The sequence below is a fragment of the Amblyomma mixtum genome, chromosome 10 (assembly GCF_055824585.1).
Source record: "Amblyomma mixtum isolate Tamu chromosome 10, ASM5582458v1, whole genome shotgun sequence".
NCBI lineage: Eukaryota > Metazoa > Arthropoda > Arachnida > Ixodida > Ixodidae > Amblyomma > Amblyomma mixtum.
Window position 1 is genome coordinate 152,891,175 of NC_143021.1, and position 23,243 is coordinate 152,914,417.

At 46.9% G+C, this 23,243-nt stretch overlaps 1 protein-coding gene across 1 annotated transcript; it reads left to right on the forward strand.

Moving 5' to 3' along the window:
- Positions 1–4,458: 4,458 nt before the first annotated feature.
- On the forward strand, positions 4,459–18,273 carry LOC149327405 (uncharacterized). Its single transcript, XM_089565025.1, has 4 exons — positions 4,459–6,757; positions 16,025–16,122; positions 16,842–17,062; positions 17,894–18,273. The coding sequence occupies exons 1-4, from the start codon at positions 6,712–6,714 to the stop codon at positions 18,012–18,014; spliced, it is 486 nt and encodes a 161-aa protein (XP_089421151.1). The 5' UTR covers positions 4,459–6,711; the 3' UTR covers positions 18,015–18,273.
- The last annotated feature ends 4,970 nt before the right edge of the window (positions 18,274–23,243 follow it).

The window sequence follows — 23,243 nt, forward strand, 5'->3', positions numbered from 1 at the left end:
ATCTGATAAGTGCAATTTTGATGCAGTTTATAGTGCCTATTTTTCTTTTTAGGTGCCTAAAATCAAATCTTAACCACCTATTTTTGGCGCCTAAAACATGCCTTCTTGGTGCCTAAAAATCCGGCCTCTACTTATGTCTTATAAATCCCATCAACAGACTTTGTCAGCATACATGGCAATGTGTTCTCTCTTGCATTATTTGCACTAAATACTTTGAAGCATAAATGTTCCAAGAATAAAAGAAACTTTGAGATTAGTGTAATATTGTCACGTAGTTGTGATGGCTGCAGTTTGGCAGTCAGGTAGACAGCAAAACGGCTTCCAAAGAAACACTGTTGGGCTGTTTCACACCCACAAAGAACTGAACGACTCGGCAGCGGTGTAGCAACAAGCGTGCTTGGCGGTCGTCGAAGACAATGCCTGCCGCTTGTGGCCGTGCTGAATTTATAACTGACGACGAACTTTTGACAATGTGACAATATGGAGCAACCTCCCGTCACAATCTGAAGATTGGTGTAATTGCTGCTAACTGCAATGAATTTCATGGCCACAAGTTTGAAAAAAGTTAAACACACTGAAGAGCTACCTTAAAGGAATACAAAAATAAAAATACACTGAAACTACCTTCATGAACTGCACATCATACATCACTACCAGATCAATCTCTTTCCTTCTGGTTGGGCACTTCACACAAGTATGAAACATTATTAATACTAAAGAAAACACATTGCAGAGACACATCATCAAGGGAGTGCAAACAATTATTCTGATCAGCCGGTGGGTGCTGACACTGCATGATATGTAGGACATCAAATACAAGTGGTGAAACAAGAAGCCTTTGGGAGTGAAAATATATACAGCCTGCAATCTCATAAGTTCCAAGTACATAACAATATGAGCCGTCTACCATTTTAACATAACAAGAGCTGGTCTTTTTTGGAGTCAAATAATCCGAACTGTGTATAATAATGCTGCCAATTTGTGCTCGAAAGTACCTAGACATCTGAGGAATGCAGCCAAAGTGTGAATTGAAAATCATTTTTAGCTGCTCGGGAAATGAAGGAACAGGGTGTGGCACACCTAGAGCACATGTCTGGTAGCTGTTTGTGTGCTAAGCGCCAATATTTTTCTTGGCAAAAGCCAAATGAGCTGGGAGCTCCAAATTTCTTTCTGATCTTCGATAGCACTGCTGCATTATGCACCGTTCAGCGACCTGCATAGGCACCAGCTTGGCTGCTGACACAAGCCGCAGTGCACGGCCAATCCCATCTTCAAAAGGAACCGTGGACGCACCCCATAATGGGCCAAACATGCGCGTAGCCTTAGAAAGGTGCAGCAGCTGGTGAACATTATATGTCATAGCTGCCTCACCATAGAGCCTCGCTGCTATCCCTAGTAGCACAGTATGTAACTGCAACGTTGCCACAACATTGCCAATGTTGTACTATGTTGCGCTAACATTCTTCAACATTAGATAATGTTGCTGCAATGTTACCAAGCAACTTGCTGATAACATTGCTCTGAAGTGGTCTTTTCACATTGCAGCAATATTGTCAAATGATGAATAAATGTTGAACCACATACGATGGCATTGCTATAACATTCATGCTATAGGTTAATCTGCCCTCTCTGGCTATTTCTGAAGCCCAAATAGAAAAGTCGGTACCAGATCACTTCCCCTCACCGTGAGAGTATTAATTTGTTTATTAATTTTTACTTCGATTGCAAGTTTGCATGTGGTGTGTATGCAAATGGTGACACTAAGGTAGAAAGATATATTTCTATCTGAAATATTTTTAAACAGCTGGAATTACTTTGTTTTTAATTAAACAGGCAGACAAAATTAAAACTGCCGAAGAAATTTAGTTCTGGTTTCACTGACGCCCTGCAGTCTAATGGTCCAAATCCAAACCGCGGCTACTCGCGGCCGCGCCGAGAGACAAATTCCAATCCTGCGGCGTGCGCTGGTCCGAGAACTCGCGTGTCAGCGGCAGTCATGGCAAGATTTTCACGTTTTTTGTTCTTCTAGTACAGTTTTTTGGCGGTCGTCGTGCCCGCACTGCTGTGTTTCGTTGTGGTTTCACTGGAATTCAGCTGAAACAACAAAGGCTTGCCCAGAGGATGACCTCAATGGTGAGTGATTTCTAGACTTGCATTGTTGTGCTGTGACCTGTGTTGGTTGGCACAAAGCCAGTAGTGTATATATGTTACCCATGCCCTGCGTGATAGTTTGATAAAGTGCTGCATTCGTTGTATCATGAAGAGAATGAAGTGTTCGCTAATCGAGGTGTCATTTCGGCAACGACGCCGAAGAACAGCAGAGGCTGTTCACGACGAACTAGAAAACTGTTTTCGTCAAGGGTACCCACGATGGTGAGAGCCGGCTTTTGCGGGTACGCATCACGAAATGCTACCCTGTTTGGCAGTTGTCAGTCTTGATAATGGTCATGGCAGCAGATTGTGCGCAACAGGAGCAGAACAGTTTCAAGATGCCTTTTCATCGCATAATGTTATTTTATCCTCTTTATCAGCGCCGGTCGAGGACGCAGTTGAAAGCCGCAGTTCTCACTTGTCAGATTTTAGCACCGCTAGCAGCATCCCTGACATAGAAAGTGCAACGTAAGAGTTGTCGCGAATTTCTGACAATGAGGAGTTGGTGGGTTATGAAGATAGGATGACACCTGAGTCTGGTTCCGCTACTCAATGTCTAGAGCACGACTTGCGCGTGTGGGCAATTAATAGCCAATTGCCTGCTTCTCACCTGCATTTCCTGCTTAAAGTGCTGAAGCCATACCATCCAGAGTTACCCACGGATTCTAAAAAATTACTAAAGACGCAGAGGCATAGTGATCCAGCAGTGATGAGCGATGGTCATTACCACTACTTTGGAATTTTTCGTTCTCTGGAAGAACAAGTTGTGCATGTTCCTTAACGTCTGCACTTTGTGCGAGGGCATTACACCAGTTCTCATGCATTCTACTGGAAGATAGCATAGATCCAGCGACATTGTAAGCAAGGAACCAGAATTTATTCTTTCACTTAACACTGACGCTGCTGCATCATGCCAGTAGTGTAGTATTTTCCCTCTCATTCTTAATCAGATGTATACTCTTATAACCAACATTTATGGGACTGTGCAGCGATTTGCACCAAGGGTAAGAAAAGTGAAATATTCATTGGAATTCAATCATCCTTCATCATCATCAGCCGGACTATACTCGCAGCAGGGCGACAGCCTCTCCCATATTCCCCAAATTAGCCCTTTCCTGTGCTAGCTGCATCCACTTGACCCCTGCACCCATCATCAGTTTGTGATCTAGCTTATGTAGCCCACGAAGAATCGGCCGTTAGCAACTATGCCTTTCAAATTGTGCACAGCAGTGAGGCTGAAAAAGACTATAGGCTGGGCCTGCCCTCTTCGCTCAGTTTACTTTGTCGGCCACCTGCCATGGCACAATTGAGGGAAGACAAAGGGAGTGATGTGCAACCACCTCCAGCCGCGTCTTCATCTACAAACGCCCTTGTGGTTTTAAGCAATTGAATGGCCGTCCCCATGGCTGACACCAGTAGGTCCGCTTGTAAGGCAGGATTCAAACCAGACAGCAGCACTGGCCATTGCTGTGAGATGCGGGAATGGGAATTTTTGTTTGTATATTATTTGCTTGCTTTTGAGGAATTTTAGTTGGCATGAATAGTCGATGTCTTTTTTGTAATGAATGCATTTTTAGCCACTTTCAGAACAATTTGTTGCTCAGGCTGTTAAAATATGCTCACGCTGCCAGGGAAGGGCGGATTTTTTTCTCACTATTTTGGTTTGAGCTAAGTGACTGGACATAAGTTCTTTGTACAGAGCTGTCCAATGTCTGTGCTCATTGAGGATTGTAAAAGATTTGTTATTAGACGTGTGCCCACCAAGATGCTTATATTAGGAAATTTTTGGTTCTTTCTTTTTTTTGCAGGGATGCAGCTTTGCTTGTCACATCATGAATTAGAAGAGACCATCATTGTGAGCAGCTGGAGGCTACCAGAAGATAAGCATATTTTAGACGTGCTAAATTGTTCAGGCAAATGTTGAGAGTACTTTAAATTTGTAGTTTTCCAGTGCAACGGTGCATGACCAAAGAAGGGAAGAAGGATACTTGAAGAAAACAGCGCAGCAACAGGGACAAGAGAGAAGATGAGACAGGTGCTGACTAGTAACTGAAGGTTTATTGAAAAGGAATGCATAAAATATACTCTCTTCGCAACCAAGAGCGTGCATGAGCTGCGCAAACAACACTGATAACCTGTCAACTTCAGTCATGGTGGTCAGGATACAATAGTTCACAATCATTAACAAGGACGGATGGCCGTTCATGGCTGTGAACTGTTGAATCTTGACCACCATGACTGAAGTTGATAGCTTATCAGTGTTGTTCGCGCAGCTCATGCACGCTCTTGGTTGTGAAGAGAGTATATTTTAAGTGTTCCTTTTCAATAAACCTTCAGTTGCTGGTCAGCACCTGTCCCATCTTCTTTCTTGTGCCTGTTGCTGCGCTGTTTTCTTCAACTTGCCGTTTTACTGAAGTTGGGAAGAAGGATAAAACACAGCACTCACTGACAACTGGTTATTTAACGGCGCAGACACTGCTTAAATGCCTTCAGACCAGTGGAGCAGGAAAAAAACAAACTTATCACACCTTTATCATCGAAACTATGAAAGAAACATCATTTCTGTGTTATATGATACAACTGAAGTATTGCTCGCACATTGTGAACCAGCTTTTTTAATATGATGCGTCTCTGTCCCTTCACAAGTGGCTTGCTTCTGCTAAGGATCTTCACACTTGAAAATCTCTGTACAATCACTGCAGTGCTTGACAAGTTTGGAACCTGTCCTCATTCTTTAGATCTCCTGCATGCAGTTTGCATTTACGGGCCTGTAGCATTTTGCCTCCATCGAAATGCAACCACCGCGGCCAGGATAGAACCCGTGTCTTAACAGGCCAGCAGCCGAGCACCATAACCACTGAACTGCCGTGGCGGCTCATGTATGTGTGTGTGTTCCGTAGGGCTGGAAAACTATGAACTTAAATCAGTGATGCTAACCAGGCCAACAACTAACTCTGCTGTTCATAATACCTCTGCTCCTTGTTTCTAAATGACCAATTAGGTGGCACTGCTACTTTGTTTATTTGTTGCAATTTTGTGCACAAAATGAATGTCTTATATTTGGGAAACACAAAGTCCAGGTGGTGTATGTTTGCAAGGTGTGCTATTGTTGTGTAGATAGTTTACTGAAGTGTTTTGTATTTCTAACATGCCAGTTGAGAGGTGTGTGTGCATTTTCATGCTATGGTAATGTGCCTAGTAACTGTTTAAAACATTAGCTCTGGTTCTTGTTCCTGAGTAGCTCACATGTGTGCTGCTCATCCCTTTTTTCTTAGCTAAGCTACTTCATCAAATTGCATGTTGTAGGTGTCACCATGCATGTATATCTTAGAGCTTAAAGTAAGTGCTCTTGGAAGTCATCTTAAGGTGAATTCGCACGGTGGACTGAATTGCAAATCTTGAGGGTGAACTGTGCATTATGTGGCTTGACGTCACGAATTGACGCCAACCAATTGGTGTCTGCAGATGGAAAGAGGAGGGCGTTTTTTTTCTATTAGGACAAGATCTGCTGTTTTCATCTCATGTGTGAATGCTTTCAGCATGCGGACACTGCCTTTACTTGAGGTGATGCTAGAGATCTTTTTGCGACCTCATCCGTTGTGTGAATATACCGTAAAAACCCGCGTATAATACGAACCCGAATATAATACGGGGCTAAGATTTAGAGACGCGAAATGGGAAAAAAAGTTTCACCCGCGTATAATACGAGTAACACAAGCTCATAGAAGACATTTATTCAAATCGCATCCCGCACTTCACTTCAATTACTTTGTTCTTCAGTAGCGCTTTCTTCGAACATTTCTTTGTCCGACAAATCATCCCAAATGTACTCATCTTCCGTGCCATCGAGGGCGTTCGAGATGCCGCACTTCTTAAGCCCGCTTCAGCCGCCCGGTTGGCGTCACTGCAGGCTCACCTGAGCGCATCCACTCTGCGTAGCACCGCCTGACTGCGTCCTTGAACGGCTTGTTTACACAACCATCAAACGGCCGCGAAAGCTTTGTCGCATTCCGCTGCACGCGAAAAGGGCTTCTTTCTGTTGTGGCCATCCACGAATGCTTCCTTCGACGACACCAAACTGCCTCCCTGCCGCACCGTTGCCGATGTTCTCCGCAGCCAAAATCGCTTGAAAGTAGCCGAGTACTGTTTTCGAGACCGTGACATCGTGCTCTCTAAAACAATATCCACTTCACGAAGCGTGCCTTACATGCTAGCACGTGTGTTGTCAACAGGCGCACGGCACACCGTGACCCCCCGGCGCACCCAACGGATCAACAAACGACGTCGTGACGTCGTTTGTCGAGAGTAACGAAGCCAAGCCGTAGCCACGCGCCAATAGCGAAGCGAAGCCATAGCCACGCCGCAAAAACGAAACCAAAACATCGAGCAACTTCGAAAATTTTTGTTCGGATCCGCAAATAGTACGAGGCGGAAATTTAGGACGCTAATTATGGGAAAAAACCTCGTATTATACGCGGGTTTTTACGGTACCTTTGATGTGCATTTTGGTGTAAGGACATGAACTCTAACTATACCTAATTCACAGAACTGGCCCCAGCAATGACATCCATCAATGGGGCTAGTGGCAGTGGGCCAGACGAGTTTGGTGAGCGAACCTTCTTGTGATGCATGCCATTTTTTATTTTTCATAATCAAATCGGCCTAAGAAAATGTTCACTGCAAACAAAGGATTTGTCCAATGAGCGCCTGTTAACCCTGTCCTGTGCCACTTGAGGGCGCCTTATCCCCTGAAACTTCTACTCTCATCCTTCCACCATCTCTGCTGTGCCCCTAACTTTGACTGTATGTGCTACATTGACCTTTCTTGAAATTGGTTACATACCCTTCCCAGGCCCCATTTCTTTCTGTACTTTTTATCTCTACTTTGTGTCGCTCTCCTACTCTACTGTGTGATTACATCTATACCTTTCGATAGCTTGCCGTCCTGCCTTCAGTTGCATTTCAAGCCTTTTCATTAAGCTTCATGTTTCTTTCCCATAGTTATCTAATAATTAAAAGCTTTTTAATTGATTGACATCCCCTTTCTTATGAATTAACAAAATATATTAGCATTATTCTGGTCGTCTGGTACATTCAAAGTTGTTAGGCATTGTACCGTGTACAGGTTGAAAAGTTTTGTGGCACAGTGTTCCTGCTGTCCTTCAGCAGATGCGCAGTTAATTGAACCTGACGTCTTTTTTTTTCTTTTTGCATTGCCTATGAGGCTTGCTGTACTGTCCCTTTCATTTTTGGCAGGATATGCGATTTTTCTGAACTGCTCTCGCTCCGCAGTGTTCTGCTGTGTCTTTAAGGCTCGTTTATGGGGGTTCAACGTCCCAAAGCGACTCTGGCTATGAGGGACGTGGTAGTGGAGGGCTCCGGAAATTTCGACCAGCTGAGGTTCTTTAACGTGCACTGACATCGCACAGCACACGGGCCCCTGGAACTTCGCCTCCATCGAAATTCCATTGCCGCAGCTGGATCGAACTCTCGTCATTTGGGTCAGCAGCCAAGCGTTATAACCACTGAGCCACTGCGGCCACGGTTGTCACTTGTCACTTAGCCCTCATTATTTCACCAGTTATCTTTTTAGCCATCAGTGTTAGTGTAGTTTGAAAGGGTGTGCGCTAAAAAAGACGTACACAGGGAAAAGATAGAGACGACAGGAAAGAAGCGCAACTTCCAACTTTAATGACAACAAAAGAAGCCAGGCGCACATATTTATCCGCTGATAAACAGATATGAGCTGCGTGATGGAGCGTGACCCCATCAACCAAACATAAGACAGCGCAAAAAATGCATATCTAAGTGACATTAAAAGAAACCCAAGAAAGTGAACATATCAAACACCTGCCGAGGTAAGGTAAAAAAGTGGGATTCGTATCGGCTGACAACAATGCATAACAACATGGGAAAACAGAGCTGTATGAAAGACGACACTGAAAAAGAGGATAACACCATAAAAAAGGCTAACAACATGACGAAATTTTTAACAAAGAACAAGTGAAAGATGGAGATAAAAACCGTGTAAAGGGTGGTAAATAAAGGCACATTGGAACATCTAAAAGGACACTAAAACATAGAGAGGCGAACGGGTTAATAGTCTAGATGTACCCATCCAGAAAGGCAAGTTCATTTCTAGACAGGTTAATGGAAGGCGTGCTAACGCACTTGTCTTTCCTGAGGTGAATAAAAAAGGCCTCGATTACTTCTCTTTCTGTCTTGTCCTGAGCCTTAGCTAGAAACTTGGTTTCATTAAACTTGGGGTAGCAGTTCTGGCAACTGCTGCAGTGTAACGGAAGGTTACCTCCAGACCTGTTCTTCATGGTGACGTTGTGCCTGCGGGTGCGCTCATTGAAACATTTCCCGGTTTGACCCACATACACTTTGCCGCACGTCAAGGGAATCTCGTACACAACATTGGCAGTGCATTGTGTGTACACGGTTTGATGCTTGATATTACAGGCCTTCTTAACACGCTTCCTGGTCACCATCGGACATAATTTCGCCAGTTTGCAAGTAGCCGAAAAAACCAGCCTAACCCCGTGACGAGACGCAACTTTCTTTAAATTGTGTGAAAGACCATGCAGTTAAGGTATAACCTGCACAGGTTTCCGTTCTGTTTGATGTTTAGCATGCTCCGAGTTTTTAATTTTTTGCAAAAGGTTTTCAGACATGTTCGTGACCAGATTTGCAGGGTAACCTGCAGCAGAAATTCGGTCGATCTGGCACTGGAAACTTTCACCTATCTTGTGGCCGCAGGATTTTTCTAATGCAGATTTCATGCAAAGAGATACTATGCCAAGCTTTACCAGCTTGGAGTGGGCACTATCATAGGGCAAAAGTGACTTCTTTGAGTGCGGCTGATAAGACCAACACACATGATCATTTGTAAAAATAAGCTGTAAGTCAAGAAACTGGAGTCGATCATGATCTGCTCTTTCATGCGTGAATTTTAGACCCCTCGATGAAGAACAGAAGGTAGTGAGAATTTGGACTACAAGTGTATCAGCAGCACAGTATGAAGGTGCGTTAAGAAGGACAAGATAATCGTCGACGTATCTGAAAATATGTGTTATCCCTGTGTCCTTCAAGCTAGCTTCAAGGCGCCGGTCAAATGACGCCAGAAAAATTCCGCATAAGACCGGTGCGACTGAGGAACCTATACAAATTCCGGCTTTTTGCAAGTAAAACTCATCCTGGAAGCAAATAACAGTGGAATCCAAATAAAACAATAGTAGGTCCAGAAATTTTTCAGTTGTGACACCGGCAGAATTTTGAAACCTGACTTCGCCAAATTCTTCCAAATGTTCACGAACAGCATCCAACAACCCGTCGTGAGGCACAGAGTAAAATAAGTCCTCAACGTCAATTGAAAAACCAGTTGTGGCCGATACCTTGCCTCCCTCCAGTACCTGCACCACTTCCTTTGAGCTTCGAACGCGGTAAGGGTAAGCGCCAGCTATTCTGTCCAGTTGGCACCGAAGGAAGTCACCCACAACTTTTTGCCACGTATCCCTTTCAGACACAATGGCACGTAGTGGACAAGCAGGCTTATGCGTTTTACCTGAAAAGAATATTTCGAGGCATCCGGTCTCAGCTCCTTTGACCGCCTCGGAGCATGCTAAACATCAAACAGAACGGAAACCTGTGCAGGTTATACCTTACCTGCATGGTCTTTCACACAATTTAAAGAAAGTTGCGTCTCGTCACGGGGTTAGGCTAGTTTTTTCGGCTACTTGCAAACTGGCGAAATTATGTCCGATGGTGACCAGGAAGCGTGTTAAGAAGGCCTGTAATATCAAGCATCAAACCGTGTACACACAATGCACTGCCAATGTTGTGTACGAGATTCCCTTGACGTGCGGCAAAGTGTATGTGGGTCAAACCGGGAAATGTTTCAATGAGCGCGCCCGCAGGCACAACGTCACCATGAAGAACAGGTCTGGAGGTAACCTTCCGTTACACTGCAGCAGTTGCCAGAACTGCTACCCCAAGTTTAATGAAACCAAGTTTCTAGCTAAGGCTCAGGACAAGACAGAAAGAGAAGTAATCGAGGCCTTTTTTATTCACCTCAGGAAAGACAAGTGCGTTAGCACGCCTTCCATTAACCTGTCTAGAAATGAACTTGCCTTTCTGGATGGGTACATCTAGACTATTAACCCGTTCGCCTCTCTATGTTTTATTGTCCTTTTAGATGTTCCAATGTGCCTTTATTTACCACCCTTTACACGGTTTTTATCTCCATCTTTCACTTGTTCTTTGTTAAAAATTTCATCATGTTGTTAGCCTTTTTTATGGTGTTATCCTCTTTTTCAGTGTCGTCTTTCATACAGCTCTGTTTTCCCATGTTGTTATGCATTGTTGTCAGCCGATACGAATCCCACTTTCAGTGGTGCTCCAGCTGCTCCATTTGCTCCATTTTGATACATTAACATTTTGCTGCGCCAGTCTGCTCCAAAAGTGGCAAATTGATCAATATTGCACCTTAGCTGCTCCAAAAAGAAGACACGGTCGCGGGAAAGCAACTATATTTAGAGCTATTCAGGATTTCGGTTAACAACCTACTATAAAACGTTTTCGCAGTTGGCAACCTAGGGCATTGGTGGGCTGCCTTGTGGTCGAATTTAGCAGCCAGTTTTTTATGGAGGAAGGAAAGAACTCGGGAGAGGCTGTTACTTCACATTTTTTGAAGCCGGCTCCCATAGGGAAAAAAACTGAGCAGGGAGCGTCCGGTGAAGCCTAGTCATAAAGAGCATCGCCGCCCCATTGAAGCGCGTGTATTTCAGACCTTCATGTAGTAAAGGTGTTGCGGGAGTTGACCTTGACGTAACGAACTGGCTACGCCCTCTATCTGTTAGTGCTGAGCCACTCAAAATTTCTTAGAACCACGCGAAAGTTCCGTGACGATAAAGCACGAACTGACATGAGAGGAACGCCGATCGCATCGAGCCGCTGCAGTTGGCGCAACGCGCCGTGCTCCAGTGCCGTTGGCGCATCTCCGGCTCTTTCTCTTTTGGAACGTCATACCACATGACGTTACAACTGTTCATGCTTAAAAGCAGCGAAAAATGATAGGGCATAGCAAAAAATAAGACACGAGCAGCGCGCGGCCATCACTGCTGCGTGATTGCTCGCGTGATTCCGGTGCCGATAACTTTGGCGTGTCAGGAGCGGGGACGGCGGAGATCGCCGGCGACGCAAGGTGAGGAGTCCGTTTCCTGGGGCTGCAGCGAGGGAGCAGCGGGCAAGAACCTCCGCGGTTGGTCTACGGCAGCGGCACGGCCGCACGCGTTCCTCTCCAGCTCGGTCGCGGCGGAGATGGCGGCAGCTGCTGCTGCAGTCGCACTATCAGCGTGATCGCAAAAAGTTTCTCCACGTTTATGACTTTCGAGTAACACTGCTTTGTGTAAATGTTTTCAAGGTGATTGCACCTACTTTTATTTCTTATTTCGATTCCCGTTCTGTGGTGTCCTTTTGACTCACTTCGCGAAACCTACGTAAAGAAAAATCTCAGACTTTTTAAAAATTTCGTTATGACCACGTTTAACTGTAGAGCCAACATGAAAAAAGAATGATTCTAGTAGACGTGTTCTCTGGACTTTTAGTCAAGCACGCTTGGTTGAACTTGCGTGCAAGGCAGTGTGAGCATTAATAAAATATTTTCTCTGTTTTTGTGATTGTTTTTTCCCTAGCTACGCATGGCTGAACCTTATCTCGTTAGGAACAAACTCTCTGTGACTCCTTTATTCCGTTCATGCTGTTCCCATGTTGCTCCAGGGTTATCGTTCTGATACAAATGTGCTCCAGAATGGATATTTTTCTGCTCCAGAAATTGCTCCAGAACTTGAAATGGCTGGACCACCACTGCACTTTTTTACCTTACCTCGGCAGGTGTTTGATATGTTCACTTTCTTGGGTTTCTTTTAATGTCACTTAGATATGCATTTTTTGCGCTGTCTTATGTTTGGTTGATGGGGTCACGCTCCATCACGCAGCTCATATCTGTTTATCAGCGGATATATATGTGCGCCTGGCTTCTTTTGTCGTCATTAAAGTTGGAAGTTGCTCTTCTTTCCTGTCGTCTCTATCTTTTTCCTGTGTACGTCTTTTTTAGCGCACACCCTTTCAAATATGAATATGTACCAACTAGCCCGTCAAAAAGCTTTACTACTGTTAGTGTAGCAGCCGATCAACTCTTCACTGAGATGTGTTTCTCATAGTATTAATGTTTCTACAAGTTTTAATACAGCATAACCCTGCTGATGTACTCCTCACGGGACTAAAAAAAATTGGCTGTGGCTTAGCTCAGCTATGCCAGACATACGTAGCGAGAGGTAATGGACCTTCAGAGGCTAGGCGAACTCGTCGAGCTGCATCTTCACGGCGTCGCTTATTCAGACGTTCTGCACGTTCTTCCTCGGTCTTGTCGCCTTTGCCTTGTTTCGTTCCAACAGCTAAGCTTGGTTTGTTTCAGCCTCTCCGACTCGCTCTCCATCTCTGGCCACAACAGCTTCAACGAACCGCCCTCTTATACAGGCCGCTGCTCATTCATTCATAAATCTTTAATCACAAGGATGACCTGAGGCCCAAGGGGGAAGTGGGTTGGTTAGGTGAAGGTGAGGGTGTCGGTCTCTGACATGAAGTCTAGCAGGGCACTGAGCTTGCGCTTGGCGTCGGTACTGGGGGCCGTCCAGTCATCGTATGTCTGGATGTGGTAGGCAGAGGTGTAGCAGGCGCAGAGGCTCGCAGTGCCAGGACAGGTCCAGATCAGGTGGTGCAAATCAACAGAGTCAGCAGGGCAATCGGGGCAGCCGATCCTGGTTCGGTGCCATCGACTCGGGATGTCCGGGGTGTACGCTGCACCGGCTCGCACCTTGTGAGCGAGAACTTGGGCCGGGCGAGAAAGTCCAGAAGGAATGGATGGAGTAATGTCTGGGACAAAGTCCCACGACAAACCCCTCTGCTCTTGTTAAAGGCGTGTGATGATAGAGTCAGGTATTATGAGCGGGATGGGAGAACAATAAGGGTGGTCCGAGTTGGTCGGCTCACGTTAAGGCAATGCCGACGGTCTTCCTCTAGCTGCGCGCCAGCAGCCTCGTGGGTAGTCCTGTTCCCGGTCCCTTGTGCGTGATTTCTGGGTGTCCAGTGAATGCATACGTAGACCTGGGAGGTCTCTTGCTGTGCCTACTGCTATCTCTGGCTCTCCTCCTCCTCTGACGTTGCACCAGATGGCGCGGCTCCATCTGGCAACGGTTGCTAGGCAGCGGCGCAAGAAGCGGTGTGACCACGGTGTGACCACCGCCGCAGTGAAAATGCTACTTTGCGACCAATAGCTCTTGCTACAAAAAAAAAAAAATGCAAGAGCGAGGAAACATTAGAGGCAGGAAGTAGGACAAATTTAAAAATGACAGGAATGAAGAACTAAACACATTTATTGCAGTGCTGGCACTTGAAAAAATCATGCAGCATTGTCTGCTGCATTTTCTTACGTCCGGTGAGGACTACTCATTTCTCCAGAATTTACGGGGCTATGTGGCTGTTGCGATCATTGCAAACATACTTTCTGAGAATGTCTAATGCCGCTACAGCCAACATAATGGTTGGTTCCAGCGGAGGCTAGCCCTCGTCCTCTTTGTTGCCACTGCTGTGTGCATCCAGAAGTCACAAAAGATGTGATGAGGTGCGGAAGGACAAAATCAATCGCGCCAGCCACACTAACACTAGCAGCACAATTACAAAGAAACAAGGATAGGTGAAGAAAAAATTAGCTGTGGTTTAGCTCTGATTAAACATGGCGAGAAGCGGTAGCTTCATGTGGCTGCGCTTTGCAAAGCTTTGTTTGTTTCTAGTTTCTCGGCTTGTTGAAAGATTGTTGTTTCTTTGGACTTTGCCGCACGTAGCTACGTGAAACTACTGCTTCTCACCAGGTTTAACCGAAGCTAAACCACAGCTGATTTTTTCCTATACCCGTGGTGTTAGATTTTCTGCGTGTGGAGCGCTAGTCTTCCTCTTTGTATTCTTCGTCTTCCTCTTGTTATTCCTCTTCAAACTCCTCTCGAAATCGCCTGTCACTGATCAATCATGAATCGCTCGAATCACAAATTACCATGATATTGCATGAGCGGCTGTGTAACCTAGCAGTTAGTATACAAGAAGCACATATACAGGGTGTCCCAGCTAAAAGTAACGAAGCTTGTAAAAAAGAGGATGATCCCTAGCCGAGTGAGACCAACTGAGGGTTGTTGCCAGTCGCATGTCCTAGTCTGTAGTATTTTTTTTTTATTATGCAAACATGATTAATTAGACTAATTAGCTAACTTTTTAATTATTGCCTACAGGAAGAAAGTGGCAATGCAGGAGTTGTAGATCCCTTTGAAAATTAACCGTTTGCCGTGTTTGCAGCCAAGTACCACTGATACAGCTTCTTTTATTTGACTTAAAAGAAAGCCCGCGAAATACAAAAAGAGCCACGTGATAGGGAAGCAGTTTCAGCGCTCCCAGACGACCAGCCAAGCAAAGACATTCGCTTATCTTTGCAACGTTGTCCCGAACGGGGTTCGGCGTTTTGTGATGGTTGCGAGATATACGTAATTAACTCTCGCATCGGCGCTAGGGCGACCGTTTCTTCAGCGCGTGACGGTGCAAGTTAGCGGCACGGCCACATTCCTATCACTCGAGGCGAGGTTACGCGTGAAAAAGCGCTCCATGCGAGCCGCGCTTCACTTCCTTGAAAAGCAGCACCCGCTCACTTTCCATGACGCATAAGCAGTTCCTGGTGCATATCTCGCCACCTCCTCAAGACGCCAAAAGCTGTACGGGACAGCGTTGCAAACATAAGCGGATGTCGTTGCTTGATCGCTCATTTGGGAGCGCTGTAACTGCTTCCCTATCACGTGGTTCTTTTTGTATTTCGCGGGCTTTCTTTTAAGTCAGATAAAAGAAGTTGTATCAGTGGTACTTAGCTGCAAACAAGGCAAACGATTATTTTTCTATGGGATCTACAACTCCTGCATTGACAATTTCTTCCTGAAAGCAATAATTAAAAAGTTAGCTAATTAGTCTTTGCTAATTAATCACGTTTGCATAATAAAAAAATACTGCAGACTAGGACACGCGACTATCAACAACACTCGGCTAGGGATCATCCTCTTTTTAACAAGCTTGGTTACTTTTAGCTGGGACACCCTGTATATCTCCAGTTTTATTGAATTGTCACACCGTGGGTCTGAAGCTTAGTGGTTAGCGCACCTGGCTCTCGCCCAATGGACCTGAGTTTGAATCCCACTGATTGTGAGGTTTATTTGTTTGTTTATTTTATTTGTGGCAGACTTGAAGGTCATGTTGCGTACATGGCGATCTCAGCCGTGCACCTGTAGCAGTGAAGCTACTGCTTCAAAAAAGTGCAACCACTGTTGATGATGATGGCACAGCCTGTCTGAATGCCGTCTGCCTAACACAGTGGTGCTAGACATGCCAGGCCAAGTAAAGCCGCTTTAGAAGTAAACATATGACTGCCACCGTTTCTCATTTAGGCTGGCATGGGGTGTTATTTCACAAGTATTACTGTGTAGGAATGTGGCCGAAGTTACATTGCAACGAACAGCAGGGTTTATAATGCATGGAACCCTATTATCATCATGCCAGATCTAGACCACTACAATGTGTAGCAGCCAGGAAAATGCAGCACCCATCAACTCAGCAGCGAGGTTCTACTGTGCAAAGCTTTCACTGTTACCTTGAGAGCAAAATACTTAATTTTTTTCATTTACTTGATAGCCCACAATGTCAAACTGAACTCAGTTTGCTTTTTGCTTATATGTGCTGCTGAGGTGCATTGATATTTGTGTACTTCCTTTTCTTGTCAAAAAAGTATGCTCAGCCGAGGAGATGGAGAGCGCCGCGGACTGCCAGCTCCAGCTGCCTGGTGGGCAGGACACTGTGATAGGTTCTGCTAGGGATGATGGAAAGGTGATTGTGCGTGTTCTTAAGTCATATAGTGTATCAAATACCATAGTAGAGTGAGTGAATGATTCTTAATTAAATTGGGGCTGGTACATAGTGAAATGGGTACAGTTTAGAGGATGATGCTAGCTTACAGTAGAAACTTATACTAGTCCCAGTAAGTGTGCCGAAAAGGGTAGTGTGCAAAGCATAGATGTGTGGTTTCAGACAATATCATGTAAGGCACAGGTCAGCATTTCTAATTTGTCATTTTTGTACTTCATTACCTGACGATGCCATAATGGGTCTGCAGTTATTCTTGTCCTGAGGAAATTCTTAGTACACAAATAATTTTTGATCATGAGGAGGCTGCCTTGTTCTGTCAGGTATGCCTAGTTGTTGGTATGTGAAATTTATTCTCATTTCTGAAGTTTGTTTGAATTGGGGCAGAGAACATTATTTCAACTTTTGGCGGTATTTGACTCGGAATGAAGAGAAGCTAGAACTGTCAGAAGATTGTGCTATATATTTCATGTTGCACGCAAGCAATTTCTTTTTTTTCGAATTATAAGGCTAGAAATAAAAAATCTACTGATTTTGGACACTGCTCGCTGTAAAAGAGTGCATTCATGCCTACATAATTTTTATGTTTTTCAGCTGTTTGTTTTAAGTTATGAAATATTTAAAATCCCTTGATTCATTGCTGTTAATGTGTACAAATGCGAAATTCTCCACGTTTGCTGCAGGTCTATGCAGGCAGTGGGCTCTGGATGGAGCCTGGTGCCTGGCAGATGCTCCTGAGAGCACCAACAGACTCAATGTTCTGCCGCGGTGCTACTCAGGTGTATTGGACACCTGATGAGCTGAAGAGCCGCAGCGTGACTGGCGTGCTTTCAAATAAGTGCCGGTCTCTTGGCAGAACAGAGGCGAAACCGGCACTTACACCGGAAAAAGTCTTCTCTGAAAGGTGCTAGTGCTTTTTTTTTCTTTGCTTTGAGTAACACCTAGGCAATCAAACTTTGCTTCAGCCAAATACAGTCGCGCTCACTTACAGAAAGCGTGATAGTCATGGAGATCCTGTTCATTGTATCCGAGGTTTGTAACAACTGCAATGTCCTTATTGCATCCAAAACTGCAAAGTCGGGCAAAAGTGACGTATAGTTTTTGCAAGGTGTGTTATGCCCATACGTTTCTTCATGCAGGCTCTATCACAGCACTTTCAGAGATCTCCACACTGTTTGTGTGGCTCTCGCTAAGATCCGTTCTGCCAGTAACCTGATTTATCTATTTGGTTGTGAAATTAGCGTTCTCAACGACTGGTGGCAAGTCATTGTGCGCGTTCTCCGATCTTGCTGCGACAAAGATAGTGCAATTGACATATCTGCACAGAATGTATAAATAGCATTGCCCGTTGTTTCGAGTAATCTCTGTCTTTGGTTTTCATGCAAGCATCTCAATGCATCCAACAACACACAGCAGACGCGGAGTGGGTAGGCCCATGTGTCGTCAGCAATCAGAGGTTGCCAGACAAGCAGTCAGTTCGCAAAGGAAACGAAAATCGTTTTAAAGATATCTGCCGCACGGAATCAACTGAAAGTTTTGGGTATTGTAATTTAATGTGTTGGGAATTAAATGCTACAACAAGGGTATGCACGAAAGTAGGCTTCATGGCCCCTTTAATGGCGAACATTCGTTTCTGTGTTTTTACAATGAGAGTGGTAATTCTGAATCTCACTTTTGCATTTATCATGTATCTAGTTGTGTTCAAATGTGGCCTATTTTGTGTTCTATTGTGCAGCTCTGTTTCATATCTACATGGGAGACATACCAAAGGAGCTTGCAGAGAAGAGACTGAAAGCCGTGCGCATGCACCTCTCACAGAAGCTGGGGGACGTGCAACGAAAAATTGGAGGTCATGATGTATAAATTTATTTTGCCACTTACCTATGCCGAAGCCGTCAGGCGTCCCCGCCCAGAAACGTTCGTTTCGTACCAGCATCCACCGCAGTCGACACCATTTCGTCCTGCCTGGCCACCACCGCAACGTTTCCGTCCATGGCGGACACCGGACAACCTACCCATTTGTTATGTCTGCGGCATTCCTGGCCATGTGATGCGTCCCTGCCGCCGCCAAGTGTTGTCCCCTGCTGCCAATACTGACCCGCGAGGTTACGCCTACGCCCCTCCCCAGCCTTTTCACCGCACTTCGCCTTCTGAGACCACTGCTTCCTCCGATCTCAGGCCGTCTATTCGCCGCCGTGCTCCATCTCCGCGTCGTCGCTCGGTTTCCCCGATGCGCCTTCGTCCCTCTTCCCCTTCGGAAAACTAGTGCCCGCAGTTCCGGAGGCAAGAACTGCTTGCTCGTCACCAAGCTCAAGACCTCGACTTTCGCCGACAAATGTGATCGCGGTTTCTGTGGAGGGCACCGATGCTTTCGTGCTTGTTGACACCAGTGCTGCTGTATCTGTACTAAGTGAGAAATTGTGCCGCCAGTTACGAAAAGTGATGACTCCGCTATATGGTTTTATGCTTCGCGCCGCTAATTCGCAACTTATTGCGCCTTTGGGGGCATGTACAGCCCGAGTTACTATTCAGGACGTTCTGTATATTGTTGAATTCATCATCTTCCCATGGCCGTCTCACGACGTCATCTTAGGCTGGGACTTTCTCTCCCAACATGACGTTGTCATCGACTGCGCTCATTCCGAAGTCGCCCTTCTTCCCTTCGGCGACGACTCTGTGAACGCTTCCACTAACTTGTGCTCCAAGCTGACTGTGGCTGATGACGTCATGATCCCGCCGTGCTCTGCTGTGCTCGCCTCTGTTCATTGCGACTCTGGATCCAACGGCCCTGTCATCTTCATCCCGTCCGACTCCTCTGCTTCTCGCCACTGTCTACCCCTGCCATTCGCCGTGCTTGCCGTCTCAGCCGGCTGCAGCGCCTTGCCCCTGACGAATCCATTCCTGTGCCCCTCCACTCTTCTTCGTGGTGAATGCTTGGGATGTGTCCAGCCTTTCGCTTCCGTCGTCGCCTGGGACCCTTCTGAGGATGACTCCTGCCGCCTGCAAGTGTCTTCACTTACTTCCTCCTCACCGTGTCCTGATCCCGTTCCCGAGGCCGTCTTTGTGGGCTCAATCGACACAAATCTTTCGCCACCGGAGAAGACCCAGCTTGCGGCCCTGCTAGATAAGTTTCGGTCATCGTTTGACTTCTCTCACCACCGTTTTGGTCGCACTTCAGCTGTTACCCATCGGATCGACACTGGCGCCCATTCGCCGTTGCGCCAACGCCCATATCGCGTCTCGGCCACCGAACGCCAGGTTATCGACACCCAGGTCAATGATATGCTGCAGCGTGGCGTCATACAACCATCACACAGTCCTTGGGCTTCCCCCGTCGTCCTTGTCACCAAGAAAGACGGCTCTATCCGCTTTTGCGTTGACTACTGGCGCCTCAACAAAATCACCCGAAAAGACGTCTCTCCGCTACCCCGCACCTCCACCAAGATGTAACGGCCTTTATTGACAGTTGTGAAGGCCGGTTAGAGCGGGCAAGGACAGGTCCGGTCCCGGAACAGTTCACGCTCTCGTCTCGCGCCGCGCGTCGGCTCTGCTGCTTCAGCTGCCGATCGTCGTCTTCTCATCTCGCGCCTCGCCTCGGTTCTGCTGCTCTGACTGCTGATCATCTTCCTCTTTACAGGTTTCTATTTTATAATAAAGCTTTCGTTTGCCCTAAATCTGGTTGTCAGTATATATATCGTAGGGCATTACAGACCCTTTTGGCCAGCTTAATTGGAAAATATTATTAGTAGCAGGCGCTGCCTTTTTGCAACAGCTTGCGATACACTAATCGAAGAAGCTATGTTATGCGCAATGTGCAGCACACATTTCTGAGTGATGAAAAAACTTATCTATGGTGCGCCATTAGGACTGGCGTCCCTCATTAGGCCTAACACTATCCCGATACCTGCAAGCAGGATCTGTGCCAACAGGCCGACGCCATTAGAACCAACAGGTCTGACACCGACAGGTCCATCACCATCAGGCCCATCACCAACAGGTCCGACAGGTCCATCACCAACAGGCCCGACAGGCCATCACCAACAGGCCCGACAGGCCATCACCAACAGGCCCGACAGGCCATCACCAACAGGCCCAAATTACGGGTTCCTTCAGACCGATAGGCTGAAGGAATTTTTGACTGGGAAGCCGTACACTTTCGCGCTCGGAATGCAACTATTCAACGACTGAGAAAGAATGTCTTGCGGTAGTCTGGGCCATCAGTAAGTTCCGCCCATACCTATACGGAAGACCATTTCGCGTTGTCAGTGATCACCACTCGTTATGCTGGCTGGCCAGCCTCAAAGATCCATCTGGGCGGTTGGCGAGGTGGAGCCTCCGTTTGCAGGAGTACGACGTAACGGTCGTGTACAAGTCGGGGCGGAAGCACCAAGATGCGGATTGTTTATCACGCGCGCCAGTGGACCTTGCTTCCCCGGAAATCACTGAAGACTTCTCTTTCCTTGGTGCTGTTAGCGCAACCGATATGGCGCAGCTTCAAAGGGAAGACCCAGAGTTAGCGCCGCTCATCGCGTACCTGGAAGGCTGCGACGGTCCCCGCATTCCTCGTGTTTTTCTTCGTGGACTCAAATCCTTCACTCTGCAGAACGGCGTCCTCTACAAGCGCAACTTTGAGAGCAACACTGCAACATTTCTGCTCGTAGTCCCGTCCGAGTTGCGACCTGATATCTTGAGCGCTTGCCACGACGAACCATCTGCCGGCCACCTGGGGGTCAGTCGTACCTTAGCGAGGATTCGGCAGAGGTACTACTGGCCAAGATTACTTCCATCAGTGCGGACATACGTCAAAACCTGTCGCGACTGCCAGCGCCGTAAGTCTCCTCCCTTCAAACCCGCAGGATTTCTTCATCCCATAGCGCCTCCGAAGACGCCTTTCCAACAAGTGGGAATGGACCTACTCGGCCCTTTCCCGAAGTCATCCACTGGAAAACGTTGGATTGCTGTCGCGACGGATTATTTGACGCGGTACGCTGAGACAACGGCGCTTGCAAACGGAACTGCTGTCGAAGTGGCTACGTTTTTTGTACACAACATCGTGCTGCGTCATGGCGCTCCTGCGGTTATAATTACTGACCGTGGAGCTGCTTTCACAGCCCGCTTGACTCAGGCAGTCCTAGATCTGACCCACACCAGCCATAGGCGTACAACAGCGTACCACCCACAGACAAATGGTTTGGTAGAGCGCCTTAACAGAACCCTGGCCGACATGCTCTCCATGTATGTGGATGTGGAGCATAAAACATGGGACCAAATTCTCCCATACGTAACGTTCGCTTACAATACGGCCCTGCAAGAGACAACGCGGCTCACGCCCTTCCAGCTTGTCTTCGGTCGTCCAGTTGTTACTTCTTTGGATGCCATGTTGCCCGTCGACCCTCAGTGTGACCTAGAGCCAGATCTTGACGTCGCCACTTTCGTTCAGCGGGCTGAAGAAGCACGTCAACTGGCCAGGCAGCGAATACACCGTCAACAGCACGCCGACGCTGACCGCTACAATCTCGGACGGCGATTTGTTACGTACGAACCAGGCGACCACGTGTGGGTTTGGACACCAGTTCGTCGCCGTGGGTTGTCCGAAAAATTACTGCGCCGATACTTCGGACCTTACCGAGTTCTCCGCCGCATTAGCGACGTGACGTACGAAGTTTCACCGGCAACCCCAGGCCGCCCTTCGCGCAGACCACCGCATCCGGATGTTGTGCACGTCGTTCGTATGAAGCCGTACCACGACCGTCCTGCTGATTGTCCTTGACGCTGAGTGCCGCCGGTTGTGTGTCGTGATAGCTGTGTCTCACTTTCCGTGTCTAACCCATTTTCCCCTCTGTGAAAGCGGCCCGCATCGAGGCGATGCTGCAGGGGAGGGAGCAATGATACAGCTCAGAAGTGGACGAAGAAGAAGTGCTTCGCCATCTCGCTTGTGACGAGGAAGAAGAAGTGGTTCGTCTTCTTGCTGGTGACCGCTCGGCAGACTGGAGCAGTTCTTGTGTCTCTGTGTGCTGTGTAATATTCGTGACAATATTTTCACACGGAAGATTCTTTTATCTTGGCTATAGAGTGGACAACCAAATCTAAATCTTACCCCATAATTCTACTGTGCTCACCAGCACATCTGATTCTCGCACCGCTACTCACGTTAAGGTTCCTCTAAGTGTGCCTCATCGGATGGAACGCCGCGGGGCGTCCTCGAATCCCGCATGACTCTTTGTGGAGGAGCAAATGTTTTCTCCACTCGATAGATTGGAGGGGAGCGCCAAGTAGAGGGGTGTTTTTTCAGTACAGTTGTAAGGTCGTGTGCGGCTGAAATTATTGCATCCTGTACGGCAATTTTCAACGTTTATTGCATAAAAAATCTCTGCCTCTCCCGTAACCGAGAGTAGAGTATGAATAAAATGTTTACAGGCATAACACATTGCTTGCAGATGGTACTAGTCAAAATCTTGAAATGGGTCTATTGCTCAACACACCACACCACACTCTTCTTGTTGCGTCGAAGCGATCGCCTGCAATAGTGCGGGCTTAGGTAGGCAGCCGCGAACCGCAGCGGCCTTGTCGCTTTCGGGAGCGGCCGCATAATCATGTCGGCAGGGGCGAGCAGTCCTTTGCTGTGGCGTATCACTCGCAAAGCGATCGCTTTTCGCAAGACACGTGAGTGTAGGACCGCAGCGCCATCCTCGGGGACGGCGCGGAAGCAGTTTTTCAGCCTCAAGGCCCATCTCGCCATGGGGATCCCCTCTTGCTCTTAACGGCCCTCTCTCAAAGCCCCTAACAGATCACGTATAAGTCTCGTTAAATCTGGCACGGTGCCCGGATGAGTGCAATTCAGTGCCCGGATGTTGGCGCTCGGACTCGGCGTGATGTCACCACACTGCCGACAACGGGAGCTAAAAGCATTTTATGCTTAAAAGCACTGCCAAGCACCAATCTTCTCCATAAACTAATTTACAGCCGTTTAACTATTCGTTATGTTGCCTCTTTATTAGAGCTTATATGGGCTTGAAAACTTGTGCTTCTGAAGTTGCTCCCTACTGCAGCTTCGCGTGGTCTATTTCGGTGGATGGCGACGTCAG

Coding starts and splice junctions, on each gene's coding strand:
- LOC149327405 (XM_089565025.1), top strand. CDS start 6,712: ATGACATCCATCAATGGGGCTAGTGGCAGTGGGCCAGACGAGTTTG. Junction 16,123..16,841: donor CTGCTAGGGATGATGGAAAG/GTGATTGTGCGT, acceptor CGTTTGCTGCAG/GTCTATGCAGGCAGTGGGCT. Junction 17,063..17,893: donor GAAAAAGTCTTCTCTGAAAG/GTGCTAGTGCTT, acceptor TCTATTGTGCAG/CTCTGTTTCATATCTACATG.